This window comes from Siniperca chuatsi, linkage group LG21, assembly GCF_020085105.1.
Source record: "Siniperca chuatsi isolate FFG_IHB_CAS linkage group LG21, ASM2008510v1, whole genome shotgun sequence".
In the NCBI taxonomy this organism is placed as follows: Eukaryota; Metazoa; Chordata; class Actinopteri; order Centrarchiformes; family Sinipercidae; genus Siniperca; species Siniperca chuatsi.
Window position 1 is genome coordinate 200,001 of NC_058062.1, and position 15,503 is coordinate 215,503.

At 40.8% G+C, this 15,503-nt stretch overlaps 1 protein-coding gene across 1 annotated transcript; it reads left to right on the forward strand.

Moving 5' to 3' along the window:
- Positions 1-1,028: 1,028 nt before the first annotated feature.
- LOC122869472 (aquaporin-2) lies at positions 1,029-14,593 on the forward strand. The gene is made up of 7 exons (XM_044182530.1): positions 1,029-1,062; positions 11,058-11,104; positions 11,212-11,321; positions 11,771-12,317; positions 12,393-12,551; positions 13,652-13,732; positions 13,815-14,593. Coding segments are annotated over exons 1-7 (1,110 nt in total). The 5' UTR covers positions 1,029-1,061; the 3' UTR covers positions 13,980-14,593.
- Positions 14,594-15,503: the final 910 nt, after the last annotated feature.

The following is a 15,503-nucleotide window of genomic DNA, read 5'->3' on the forward strand; positions in this document are numbered from 1 at the left end:
TTAATGCAACATTTAAATAAATATTTAGCTTGTCTTTGGCTGGCTAGCAGACATACAGGGCGAGACCGGCAAACTGGCTTGGAGTGGCAGAGTGGTGGGCAAGGCTGGACTGGCTGGACACAGCAGGACAAAACCAGCAGAACAGAGTGGTAGTAGTAGCCTGGCTGGGTGACGAACTGATGCAGCGCTGACTACTCAGCAGCACCCGGGGATTTCATGCAGAAGCGTGCTGGGCAGGCAGGACAAAACTATAAAGAAGTCATTTAACTAATTGTACCAGTATGCAATCTTTTAAATGAAGTTTTAGTACCAGCAAGCCACTTAAATAATATAGATAGCCCATCAGTTTAACAACATGAAACTCCTCTCACATGGACACTGGTGTTCTGATTAGTGTCTTAATAATCGCAAAATTAATTTTGGGAAATCTTTAATGATTTATGATTAAAATTCTTATTGCCTTTGGATTAGGTTTTCAAGTGACAAAGTACCCCATGGATGACAGTTAGACTGCTTATATACTGATTCTGCATTTTAATTTAACACATTTTGATAGCACTTCAAAAACAAACCTATGCATGAAGGTAAGCCAAGACCCCAGTGACACATGGCATCGGCTAAAAATGGAGCCATCTCGAATGCTCCGTGTCACAGCCTTCTTGTGTCCTTTCTTTCTGCATACCCTTCAGTATGTAAATGAATTCGTTAGAAAGACATGGTTTTTACCACCACAAATCTGTGCATTGTGTGTTATTGTCGTGACATTTTGCATATCCTGAATGTAGGCTTTGGAAAGCACAGCCACATGACCTTTGAGGATATTACAATGCCAGGCCAAATAAAAGGAAATGAGAAATGCCCAATACAGCTGTGATATGTGTTTTATACTTGTTGAAAGTGGAGGTCAGATGACTGCTGGACTGGGGAGCACAGGACCACGCTCCCTGGAAGCAGGCACAGGTGTGCTAATTGGGCAGCTGACACAGGTGCATTGAGTGTCCTGAGTTCATTCACTGTTTGCACTTCGACTGAGGAGGTTCCCTTTGTCCCAGACTGTGTTGAGTGAGTAGTTTATTCCATTTTATTTTGATATCCAAGTCATGTTTACTTTCATTGTGAAGTTGTACATCTCTTTAGTTAGTTCTGACATTATTATGATCTGGAAAGTAGGGATGTATTGATGTACTAATGTGATTCAGAGTTGTTTATTGATCTCTGTTTTCAAGAGACTGTGACAAAAGTTAATTGTATATACTTTCTTTATATTGTAGAAATAAAACTACTCAACCACTCATTTACGCCTTACTTTGATTGAAAGAGAATAAATGCTTTCAAATGGAACCCGCTGACTGCCTCCTTCTGGGCTCATATAAATTAAGTCAAGTCTGTTTCGGACGGCGTTAGTGGGCACCTAAAATCGGCAAATCTGTTCTGACAGCGGAAACATCAATAAGGAACTACAACGGTCTTTCCTCCATGTAGACTGCCACTTTCACAACGTTCACCTGCCAGCTGCATGGTCTCACAAAAAGCTGTGAACTTGAACCGTGATCTCTTGGGTAAGAAACGTTAGCGTTATTAAATTAAAATGGTTGATTAATGTGGCTTCTCTGCAAGTCAGGCATGTAAAACGTAGCTGCAAATGCTAAGACTCATGAAATGCTAAACAAAGAAAAGGTTAACGTTATTTGAACAATTTCAATTCAGTAGCTGGCCAGTTGTGATGATTAGATGGTATTACATTTGACCACTAGGTGTCAGGAGCAGTTTGTCATTAGACCTTTATGATAACGGTTTATGTACGGAAGCCAGGCAGGTTAGAGTAAGAGGAACGTAGAAGGTACGGCTTTCTCTTTATACATCCATAGAAAATAACAAAGATGTCGAATAAAGTTGGATTCAACAAGAGATGCAGTTCATTTACTGGAATAACGAACAAAACAGTGATGCGTTAGCCTCACAGCGCCCTTGTTTTCCCGTTTAGCTCTGTGCTGGCAGGGCTATGGAGGCCATGCACAAACAACCAGAAAACCAAAACTACCTAACTGATTTCATTCAAATACCTTTTCAGCTATTCGAAACCTTTCGTTCATGCATCTGCAATTACTACTTTGCCGAAATGCCTTTAGGTGTGCTGCTGTCCCGTTAGAAATTAGCGAATCATTTAGGTTTTTATTGTTTGTAGTCATTCTTGCAGTAAGCTAACTGAAGACAGAGTTAACTTTGAACTATGATAAAACAAGTTTTTTCATTGCATGCATTTCTAAAACTTACTTTGCTGTCATGAGGGAAAATCTTTTTTTCCAGATTCATTAACAAAGTTTTCCAATTATTGACTATTATTATTTATTTATTTATTTATTATTATTATTACTACTACATATTTATACATTATTACATTTCAGAAAATGTCTCAATCAAATCTACAAGAGTCAAACATCAGGGGTCTATGGTAAGAATCTTAAAGTTAACGCCCAATTGGTACTTAATTTATTTTCTGACCTGTTTTTATAGTGTTTTATAGTGTATTATATTGTTTGCTAGTACTTTCTCCTGTGTGCACTGACGTAAAGGTGAGCTACTGTAACAAAGAGTTTCCCTTCGGGGATCAATAAAGTATTTCTGATTAGTACAGTTATTGTTTACATACAGCAACTTCTACAGTTTACAGTTGAGGAATTGTTTAATCTATTCTGTTCATTACTACTAGATTAATCACTCAATATTTGTGAACCTGATAATGCTGAACTCACATGGTGCATTAATTGCTAACCCTAATATTTTTATCATTATGTGTTAGTGTTTTTTTTGTTTTTTTTTTAAAGCATGATGGCAGCTTGGCTGTATGGATGGTAATATCTGTTTTCTGAGTCCCATACAGTTAAAACTTGATTAAAAGACTATAATTAGACTTGATTTTAAAATGTGTTGTAAAGTAATAACATTAGCAGAAAAAGTATAAATAAGTTTAAAAATTACATAACCACGACTGAAACATGCAGCTACGAATATAAAAATAAAACATTTAATGATTTTAAAGACAGATGTCAAAATGATACAAAATGATTTGCTTAAAATAATAATTAATAATAATGAGAAGTACCTGTGATTAGTAGCTGCTGCAGGACTCTAGGACTCTCTGTAGAATATGAACAAAAACTCATTACTGGAACCTGCTGGCATCTTTCCTGATCCTTCTGGGACAGTTCAGGATTTTTGGCTTGAAGTTGCTTGTGTTCAAACAGATGAAGGACAGAAAATAAGACCCTGCGGTCATGTTGACAGGAGCTCAGCATGTATGGACAGCACATACACACCACTGTACTGTGTTTCCAGTAACAGAGATAACTGTGAACAGGCATCACACACACCTCTATATAATGTTACTCAGTCCTTCAGGTGTGTGTGTGTGTGTGTGTGAAGGACGACCAAGTCACCATAACGCTATCATCAACATAAAGGAACCCTGTGGGGTTTTTGACCACTAGTCGTGCTGTGGAGCAGTTTTTTAAAGAGTGGTTCCCTGTTTCGTTTGTCTCTTTGTGGTGGTTTTGTGTTTCTTTGTAGTCGTTTTGTATCTTTGTAGTTGTTCTGCGTCTCTTTTGACTGTGTCTCTTTATGGTCATTCTTTGCCTCTTGGTTCTCATTTTGTGTCTTTGTCTCTTTGTGGTCTTTTAGCATCTTTTTGTAGTAGCGTTGCATCAGTTTGTGGTTGTCTTTTTCTCTAATCAGAATCAGAAATACTTTATTCAAAACTCTATTCAAAACTCTTTTGTTACAGCAGCTCACTGTCACGTCAGTGCACACAGGAATAGAAGTACTAAGCAAAAAATGTAATACACTATAATACAGGTCAGATAAATTAAGTACCAAGTGGGTATAAGTATTAAAATATATGGGTGTGCCATATACAGTATGTTAGCACAGGTAAAGAGCCCAGGCTCATTATTTAGCCAACCTTAGCTAGCTAGTTTAGCTAATGTTAGCTACTTTTAAGTCACAGAATTAAAAGCTATTTGGCTATCCCTTATCCGGATAAAAGATTTAGTTAAAACCGACCAAGATCTAAAAAGTGACGTGACTTGAAACAGTAAGAAAGTAGTCGGCTGGAAATGTTTTAATGTCAGCCGGCGCTTATGGAAAACTCTGGTAGAACGCAGCAGAGCTTTTTATTTTTATTTATCAATAGGGCCGCGTTTAGAATGGTATTGCTTCAGTTTGTAGTCAACTGAACAACCTGGCAGTGTTTCGTCTTCGTTGCCCACACACAAAATCAGGTAGCTATGGTCAATCATATTATTTTTCATTGTCTCCTTATATTCCCATCAAATTTGAAGTTTATACATGTTAATTTCGGTCATGGATAGTGATATTTGCTGTCTGAAAGATCCGACCTAAATAAACAAAGGTCGTATAGTTAACAGAAGCTGTAGAGCGGTGCAACTTAGATTCATCAGCCGTCTGGAGGGCATTTACGACTGAATGCCGATGTCTCTGCAATGTCTTGCCAATTAGCAAACACTCTCCATACCACATCTTACCGACGTAACTTCTATACATTGGGCTGAAATCTGTTTGACATGTGTGCTATCTGGGTTACCATTTTGTGTCTCTTTGTGGTCGTTTTTCTCTTCTGGTTGTATTTCCTCTTGTTTTAAATCTAGGTCATTTTGTTTCTCTTTGTAGTCAATTTGTGTCACTTTTTGGTCATTTTTCATCTCTTTGTGGACAAATTGCATCACTTCGTGGTCTTTTTGTGGATGTTTTTAGTCTCTTTGTGGTTATATTGCATTTGTTTGTGGTTGTTTAATAACATTTTTTGTTTTACCTCGGCTTGTGGTTGTTTTTTCTCTTTGTGGTTCTTTTTAGTCCTCGTGGCTGTTTTGTGTCTGTTTTCTGTGGTTGTTTTCAACTCTTTTTGGTTGTATTACCTTTTTTGTTTGTAGTCATTTAGCATCTTTTTTCAGTAGTATTGCTTCAGTTTTTCTTTTCCTCATTTTGCGTCTCTTTTTGCTCGTTTTACATCACTTTGTGGCAGGTTTTAGTGTTGTGGTTGCTTTGAGTCTCTTTCATAGTGAATTTCACTCATGTGCAGTGAAATGCTGCAACACCAGCAGGCTGAGGAGGACAAAACACATTAGAGTGCAGTAAAGAACCGCAGTAAAGAATTGGTAACACTTTTTTGTTTTTCCTGTGTCGTCGCCTCAGTGTTTCCAGCTGAACCAGCAGGGCTGTCCCAATCTTTGAGGAGTAAATGTTGCATAAAATTCTCATAAAAACATGCAGAAAAAAGTTGGCTTCTCCTGTTTTAAATATTAGTCAAAGATAACACAAGTAAACACAAAATGCAGTTTTTAAATGAAGGTTGTTGTTGTTATTATTAAGGGAAAACTAAATCCAAACCTACATGGCCCTATGTGAAAAAGTGATTGCCCCCTAAACCTAATAACTGGTTGCTCCACCCTTAGCAGCAACAACTGCAATCAAGCGTTTGCGATAACTTGCAATGAGTCTTTTACAGCTGTGGAGGAGTTTTGGCCCACTCATCTTTGCAGAATTGTTGTAATTCAGCCACATTGGAGGGTTTTCGAACATGAACTGCCTTTTTAAGGTCATGCCACAGCATCTCAATAGGATTCAGGTCAGGACTTTGACTAGGCCACTCCAAAGTCTTCATTTTGTTCTTCTTCCACCATTCAGAGGTGGACTTAATGGTGTGTTTTGGATCATTGTCCTGCTGCAGAACCCAAGTTCGCTTCAGCTTGAGGTCACGAACAGATGGCCGGACATTCTCCTTCAGGAGTTTTTGGTAGACGGCAGAATTCATGGTTCCATTTATCACAGCAAGTCTTCCAGGTCCTGAAGTAGCAAAACAGTCCCAGACCATCACACTACCACCACCATATTTTACTGTTGGTATGATGTTCTTTTTCTGAAATGCAGTGTTACCTTTACGCCAGATGTAATGGGACACACACCTTCCAAAAAGTTCAACTTTTGTCTCGTCGGTCCACAGAGTATTTTCCCAAAAGTCTTGCGTATCATCAAGATGTTTTCTGGCAAAAATGAGACGAGCCTTAATGTTCTTTTTGCTCAGCAGTGGTTTTCGTCTTGGAGCTCTGCCATGCAGGCCATTTTTGCCCAGTCTTTCTTATGGTGGAGTCATGAACACTGACCTTAACTGAGGCGAGTGAGGCCTGCAGTTCTTGGATGTTGTTGTGGGGTCTTTTGTGACCTCTTGGATGAGTCGTCGCTGCGCTCTTGGGGTCATTTTGGTCGGCCGGCCACTCCTGGGAAGGTTCACCACTGTTCCATGTTTTCGTCATTTGTGGATAATAACTCTCACTGTGGTTCGCTGGAGTCCCAAAGCTTTAGAAATGGCTTTATAACCTTTTCCAGACTGATAGATCTCAATTACTGTCTTTCTCATTTGTTCCTGAATTTCCCTGGATCTCTGCATGATGTCTAGCTTTTGAAGATCTTTTGGTCTACTTCACTTTGTCAGGCAGGTCCTATTTAAGTGATTTCTTGATTGAGAACAGGTGTAGCAGTAATGAGGCCTGGGTGTGCCTAGAGAAATTGAACTCATGTGTGATAAACCACAGTTATGTTTTAACAGGTGGGGCAATCACTTTTTCATACAGGGCCATGTAGGTTTGGATTTTGTTTTCCCTTAATAACAACCTTCATTTAAAAACTGTATTTTGTGTTTACTTGTGTTATCTTTGACTAATATTTAAATTTTTTTGATGATCTGAAACATTTTAGTGTGACAAACATGCAAAAAATAAGAAATCAGGAATTGGGCAAACACTTTTGCACACCACTGCACATCTGTGTGTTTGTGGGAAGGGCGACCAAGTCACCATAACGCTATCATCACCATATCAACATACAGGCACCCTGTGGAGTTTCTGACCACTAGTCATGCTATGGAGCACTTTTTTAAGAAGACTCAGGTGAAACGATAAACATTCCTGCCAGTGGTTTCACACTATTCCACCAAGCTGGCTTTAAAACACCAACAGTGAAGGACAATACTGAATTCATAGATGTTAAATATGCAGAGGTCTGGGGAATATTCCCTCACAGACAGGTAACTTCAGTACAATGTAACTTTGTGTTTCTGTTTCCTGTCTGAAGGTTGTTCAGGACGCTGAGTGAAAGTGAAGAAATCCTGGTGCTTTCAGAAACGTGAAACCACGTTAATGGAGGGAACACAAACGCACACACACGTGTCATCTTTAAGCCTCAATGAGGTGACTTCCTGAGATTTTTGTCTTTGTCGTTTCCTGTCCTTAAATGTCAGAGCCGCAGAGTGTCAGCGAATCAGAGAGCGGTAACTCTTTCTCGCACTCACACACACACTCTTCTCAGGTTGCAGTGTGAAGGACAATGAATGTTATTGACCTGGTAAAAGCTTCTCTATATGTCTGCTGTTCCTGAATGTAGGCTGAAGCGTACACATTTGCATTTCTTCACTTGTGGCTATTCTGTTTCAAAATTATAGCCACTGCCCCAACAGTTTTAACGAACATTTGTTGTAGATCATCCAGGCACCTTGCGTTCGTTGTTTCAAATAAATCAGAAGTATAACCAAAAAACATGGAAAGCCTTGAAAGAATAATTATTCTTTAAATATAAACAAATTATTTTGGTTCCTACAAAATGTGTACTTCATTAAGGTTAGTGGACCTTTGTCACCACGGATAAGTTTAGTGAACGATGTTGGTCATGGTAAACAAAACCAACTATTAGTAGGAAACAGGAAGTGAACAGTGGCCTCTGGTGTTAAAGTCTGTTCTAACCGCATTCCTTAATCACATTTCAGTTGATATTATGTTTTTATCAGCTACACCCAGTTCAGCTGCTGTAATGGTGACATAATGTTTACAAGTGCAAACAGAAAGTTCTCTTCTCAGCACTAATTGGCTGTATTTCATATTTTGTTGTCATAGTCTGTTGCCCATTATGTTGCTTGCAAATGTCATTCCAAAAGTATAGTCCTGTGTGCAGAACCTTGGGCGGCATTTGAGATCAGTTTTACTTTATCATTGTGTTTGTGTGTAGGCCTCTAACATACTGCAGCCTAAATAACTCCATCACATATATAACATACTGTCACTTTATTTGTATATGTTTGTTTGCATACAAACATTTGTAGTGCTTCATACATTATAATATATAAAGGCTGTATACTGCGTGTGTAACATTCTTGTCACATTATGCCTCCGACGTTTTTCTTGGTAGGACAGCCAAGGCTAGATTTATGACCTAACAGACTCATCACTCTGTTGGTCTTTTGAACACAAACAACACACAACTTGGTTTACTTTCTATCTAAAAACAGTGGCATTTTGCTCCCATAAACCATCTTTATTTGAGCGTACAGACACAGCCAACAGTTTCATGGTGTAGTTTTGACAATTCGGTTTATATAAATGAAAAGCCTGCTAACAGCTTTGATCCTGCTCTTGGTGGTATGTCATAGCCTAACTCATGGAATAACTGTCTGCCATCTTACCATGGTATTGTTTACAATTGCCACCTATGGGCAGCAACTATGCTGTTGGCTGAGCAGCACCTAATTGCATTACAAGGACCAAAGACAACAGGGAGGCTGGCATCACTTTCCTCACGACAGTATAAAATAGATGAAAGATTTTTTTTATTTGGGTCAATTAAAACCACAAAATTAGTGAATTAGTTAACTTTACTGTTACCTACCAAGTAATAGACCAGCTGAGTTCTAAGTCAAAGTTCTTGCTGATTGCTAGCTCTCGACAGCATTGATCTATTAGCTAAACAGAAATTATAACCAGCAAATGTTTGTTTTAATGTTAGCTATGCTAACAGCATAACATTATAGCATAGTTGTTAATAGAATTATAAAGTGTAACATTAAGGCAGAATGAGTAGTATTTTCCTAAAAAACAATTCCTCTCAATCATCACTTATGACCCACTAGAAGTGTGTGGTGGTGTCTGTCTCAGCAGAGCTGCTGCACTTTGCCTGTATTTTCTTCGTTTCTTATTAGTTTCCTGTGTTTGGGACATTTCTGGTCATCAACCTTTGGGCAGGTGTGTGTAGCTCCCAGCCAATAATGGCATAGCGTGTGTGTGTGTGTGTGTGTAGCTCCCAGCCAATAACGGCGTAGCATGTGTGTGTAGCTCCCAGCCAATAATGGCATAGCGTGTGTGTGTGTGTAGCTCCCAGCCAATAACAGCGTAGTGTGTGTGTAGCTCTCAGCCAATAACGGCATAGCGTGTGTGTGTGTGTGTGTGTAGCTCCCAGCCAATAGCCAATAACGTGTGTGTGTGTGTGTGTCCCAGTGTGTGTGTGTGCGTGTGTGTGTGTAGCTCCCAGCCAATAATGGCGTAGCGTGTGTGTGTGTGTAGCTCCCAGCCAATAACGTAGCGTGCATGTGTGTGTAGCTGTGTGTGTGTGTGTGTGTGTGTGTAGCTCCCAGCCAATAACGGCGTAGTGTGTGTGTGTAGCTCTCAGCCAATAACGCCATAGCGTGTGTGTGTGTGTGTGTAGCTCCCAGCCAATAACAGGCAGGAGGTGAAGTTACTGACATGAGGAGAGGTGAGAATTACAAAATAAAACGAACACTAACATGAAACAAAGATGAGCTAGGGAGCAGAGCGGGACGTGACAATATTTAGCCATTCAGAATACCAATGACAATTCTTACATATTAAAGGTCCAGTGTGGAGGATTTAGTCTCATCTAGTGCTAAAATTGTCATTTGCAACTATTTGAAACTAGGAGAAACTATGGTGGCCTCGAAACGCGAAAGGCCTTATCCAGAGCCGGTGTAGAAACATGGCGGTGCAACATGGCGGCCTCCGTGGAAGCGGACCCGCTCCCTCTGTAGATATAAAGGGCTGATTCTAAGGTAATGAAAACACGAATCTTATTTTCAGGTGATTATACACTAATGAAAACTTACTTATGAATATTATCGGCATATTCTGCAAATAGAGCCCCCTAAATATTACACACTGAACCTTTTTTTAAGTTAAAAAATAAAATCATTTTCTGCAATATAAATGCACAATTATGAGATTATCTTCATGACTGAAAGCATGATTTGTTCTCTTGGAGCTATAATAATCAAAATTCTAGCAGAATCTTTGTTCTAAACAGGCACCGTTGTCTTACGCTCATTACTTTGAATGAAAAACAGTGTTGGTGTATTTGTAGAATACAAGGCTTATAAAGACAAGGTAAGCCTCTTTCACCACAGGTTCCTATTACAGCAAGTTTAAAACTGGACCCAGGTAAGATGGCTGCCATATATTTCCATCCTGGAATGGCAAGTCATTATGACATGCGGCATCTAGTGTTTTATATCTATGGGTGTTTTCATATGTTACTACCATCTTTCTCTAACATTAACCAGACTGTAGTCACTATGAGCAAATATTGGAGAAAGAAGTTTAAGAACATTGACGCACCTTATTTTTCATGAGTTACTTTTTCATGAGTTACTTGATACTGAAGGTCCAGATTCTAAACTATCAAGATTGTAAGCTTAAAATATTGATCTGATATGTATTAAAGTTTAACTAGAGTATGCACTCCTGAAACGGAGAGATTATCTAAAGACGTCTCACTCTGTTGGAGTTGTTGGAACTACAGTGGTGTTAGAGTGGAGCTTCTTCCCTTACAGATGATCTTTGGTCGAGTTCAGACGCACAAACCAACAAGTCGGAGTTTGTAGTGAATCCGTGAATTTTACAAACCTCAGTGTCTGAACCAAATAATAATGTTTCACATTCACCCGAGTTTTCACTGTTGTGCGGTGAAATGCTGCAACACCAGCAGGCTGAGGAGGACAGAACGTGGCAGAGTGCGGTACAGAAATGCAGTCGAGTTTGGTAAAGAGACATCGAATAAAAATGTGTTAACTTATCTGCTGTCACAAAGCTGCTGCTGAAAACTGGAAACAGAATATCTGTTGCAATGATCCGTTTTATCTCAGACCAGTTTTACAGTAATGATTCATTTTTATTGATACAGTTGTGATTCATGGTTGTGCTCTTCTGCAGTGCCAGTGAGGCTGAAAACCCAAAGCGAAGTTTGTCCTTTGTTAGAGGTTTGTTACAGAGACGAGTGCAGGGAAGTGTGTTGGCTTCATTTCCACACAGTGTGTTTGTGTGTTGAGACCTCCCACCTGTACGTCACATCAGCCTCTCTGTTCAGCTCTATAAGAGACAGACGGTCAGCAGGCAGACAGGAGGACTTACCTGTACATCACCTGGACCACCACCTGTAATCTGTCTCTCATTGGCCAACCTCTCTGTGATTGACAGGTACATTTTCTGTTTAATACAGTCTCTTGTTAACTGTTGTTTGATGCTTGACTGTTGTTGAACAGATGACGCTCTGCAGCTGGAGAAGGATATTAACCAGTTAGTTAACGGTTATTGGCCAGGTTCCTCTGAAGTAGATCTGTTAGCTACAGTAGCTAATCCAGTGGGCTAGTTTCTGTGTTAATTTTGTTTGTAAACCAGCGTTTTAAATGATTTATTTATTTGGAAAGCTTTAGGAGGTTCACAGTGCTCTGCTCCACATAAGCTGTTTTGCACTTTATCAATGCGACTGAAGTGATGAGCACAAACATAAGACCCATCATCAGAATGGAAACATTTATGAGAAAAACACCCATGCTGAAAAACAAACTCCTTTTTAAAGGACTTTAAGATTTATCCTCATACTCATGTAACTCTGTCCAGTGAGGTGTGTTGACTGACTGTTGCAGGTTGATTCCAGTTGTGATCATGCTCATCCCTCGTTGCCTGCGTCTGATCCTGAGTGACATCTGGACTCTGTCTTGCTTACATCACTTCCTGCTGGAGTTCCTAGGCACTGCCCTCTTCCTGTCTGCCAGCCTATCAGCTGTCCTGATAATGCCACCGGCTGCTGGGAGACCAGGACTGGATCTGAGGTGTGCCGGCAACCAGAGCAACCGGATTTACCTGAACAACACGAGTAACCCAAGCAACCTGAGCAACCAGAGAGACCTGACCACCTTGTCTTCTGCTCTGGACCTGTCTGGACTCGTACCTGTCTCACCTGCATGTCCTCTGCAGGTGGCGCTGGTGTTCGGTCTCTCCCTTGCCATGGCAGCAGTCTGTGTGGGTGGGGAAGCTCACCTGAACCCAGCAGTAACCATAGCAATGGCCCTGAGCCTGAGGCTCCGCCTGTGGAAGGCAGCGCTGTATGTGATTGGTCAGTTGTTAGGGGGCGTGGCCTCAGCTGCACTGCTGCTAGGACTGACCGGAGATGTGACACCTGCTCTCAACCAGGTCAGTTTCATACAGAACATGACAAACAGGTGAGTTCACTGTCTCTCTCACTATTGACATTATTTTTCTGTTTAGGTCTCCCATGGTGTCCCGCTCCGCCAGGCTGTCACCGTGGAAACGTTAGTTACCCTCCAGCTGGTCCTGGTTGTCTTGGCGACAGTTGACCTCCCCCTGCCGGCTGTGGTGTCTCCTCTGTTGGTTGGCCTGGCTGTCAGTCTGGGTCACCTGGTGGCTGTAAGTCCCGCCGACCACCTGCAGATTATCACTCATTCAGAATTTGACCCCTCGACACCTGTGCTGACTGATCAGGCCCCGCCCCCTCAAACTCCTGGCTGAGAAACGTAGGCAAAACGTTTCTCAAAATGTTTTTATCTCAATTTAAAACAGTTCATGTTTAAGATTTCTGTGGGAAAGATTATTTGATACAAAATCAAGATCATGAAAGATTTAATCCAGATTCTGACATATCATGACATAACATTTTCTTTTTCATGACTTGTTTGTTTAGGTTGAGGTCCAGTCCTCCAACTGAAATGACAATCATGTCAAAAAAAAGATGTCAAATCGATTACTAATAATAGTTTATTATTAAAAAAGGGAAAATGCCTTTGTGGAAATATTAGAAATATTTTTTTCCTCTCACCTTCATGTTCAGATTTGACTCTGAGTGTGATTTTTGACTTATATACGAAAGTGACGATCTATGCCGGCTAAACATGACAAACTGCTTCCTGAATATTTTCTACTCACGCACAGCTCTATAACGTTGCGTGGATTTGTTCCGTCTTCTGCGGCTTCATACCCCACCGGGAGCGTTTCAGAAGCGACGCGTTTTGCCTGCCCGATTTTGTTGACTTGCTCATTATTCCTTGAGTTTTGTGTGTAAGTAGGCTACGTAGTTTAATGGTTTCTTTTTTGTGTCTGTTTTAATTGTTTGTTGCTATACGATCCACAGGGTGTTTTTATTTTGAAAATTGACCGGATTCTGTATGCCGTTTCTGTGTCTGACTTCCTGCCTGGGTCGCTCTGCTTAGTGCAGCTTGACGCGGCTTCCGTCAAAAATAGACTAGCCAAGTACTCAGAGCGGAGAGCTGCTTCTGGGACGCTTCTGAAACATGCTGTGGCGCATCTGGTGTAATCACAAGCATCGTCTAGAGTGGCGGCGATCAGCTCGGGCTGCAGCCGCGCCCGGTCGAATCAGTCAGCTTCACCTGTTAAAGCAAATAATGTTTCTCTCTCACATACAGTGAAATGCTGTAGAGCCTGTTAACCAGTTTATTTAACTCCTCCCCCTCAAAGTGATGACTCACCTGGTCTCTCTGTACCTGTCTCAGGTGGGTGCGACAGGTTGTGGGATGAACCCGGCTCGGTCGTTCGGTCCAGCCGTCGTCACGCTCGACTTCAGCAACCACTGGGTCAGAAAACACACACACACACACACACACACACACACACACACCCTCAGACTCCGCTCTGATTGGTTTGTTTCTTCTGCAGGTGTTCTGGGCGGGGCCTGGTCTGGGGGCGTGTCTCGCTGCTGTCCTGAACAACCTGTTGCTACGGCCACGCTGGCGTGACCCCGGACACTGGTGGGCGGAGCTAAAACAGTTGTATGTGTTTACGGACAAACAGCAGCAGGTGGCGCTGTCACACATGCCATAACACCTGTACAAACACATCAACTTGTTTTTTGTCACTTAGGAGGACTTATGTTGACAAACAAAAAGCTACAGACACACATTACATTCACCAATGAAAAAGGAAATATGAGACGTTTTGAAGTGATTGACTCGTGTATCTCATAATGCTGACTTAGAATTACCAGAAAACGATGTCTTAATATTTGAACAAATTGTTTGTTTAGAGGTTAACCCTCTTGAGATTAATCATCTAATTTTCACAAAATGAGATACGGTCTCTATTTTGCCGCTAGGTAAATACAGTGCACTTTTGTAAAAACAAAGACAAAACATTTCCCTTGTGATGACCAGCTTCCCCATAGTCTCCATAATGTGTGTTGCTGATTTATGCCCCCACAATGTATCCAACATACAGTATTAAATTTATACTAGTAAAACGCACACACCATAAAACTTCAATTAAAAGCCGAGCTCCAAATAGACGCCGATCCCTTTTACTGGCCGGGTGTGGCTACACATTTTGACGTCTCCATCAGACGCCGGGTTAGGTTTTTAATAGTTTATAGTTTAATTGTTTCCATGGAAACAATTAGGACCTAATTGTTTCTAATTAGGTCAGTTTCAGGTGAAACTAGGCAGGGTAATTAACAGATACTCAGGAAGACTCCTTCCTGAGGGCGGGGCTTATGTAACACAGAGTAGCTTAAATTTCTAGTTCCCGTCCCATTTCTTCACAATTGAGAATGACTTCCGGATGGGAGCCGAAACGTCTTGATTCTGAAAACAGTGTCCAGATGACTACGACTGAAACCTTTTCTACGATAGAACACCCCTGGACGAATGAGGGACCACACCGTCCTACAGTAACCTTTGGCTTTCATCCTTCCTGAGATAGGCTACCTACTCTCTCTGCACAAGGTTGGCCTAGATGTGCTGTCTCTCGGAGCAAGATCAAATGAAGGATTTTTACACTAGTAATATTCATGTTGGTTTGAATAAATAATTTGATAGCATTTTCTGTCTTTGCTGAGCAAGAGTTTTGCGTGAAAGGAATTAAAGGCCTGTCCCAAATATTGGCAGGTTGCGTTCAGTGATTGAAGCAAATAAAAGCCTGGGCTATTAATTGAAGTTTTATGGTACTGGGCAATTATTCTGTATTATATTGAAAATCAATCATATGTGTTTTTCTGAAGCTTTTGATGTTACAAACTGATTAATCCTGACAATTAAAATCTTTTCATATCATCTGAATACATCGTCTCCATCAGCTTTATTTATGACGTCTGACCTCAAGCTGATCTTCCAAAAACAGTTAATCTATCGGTCTGACATTCAATAATTTCCCCAAACCAGCAGTGAATGAATCAGCTAACAAGTATGTGTGTGTGTGTGTGTGGGAGTATCACAGCCTGATTGATCTTCTTCCTGAGCCATAGAGCTCCATTGTTGTCCAGAAACTATTAAAACACATCAGTGAGCCGCACTGTTGCACCTTCATCACCGTGAACACACACTAGTTTATTCTGACTCCGTCCCACACACACCG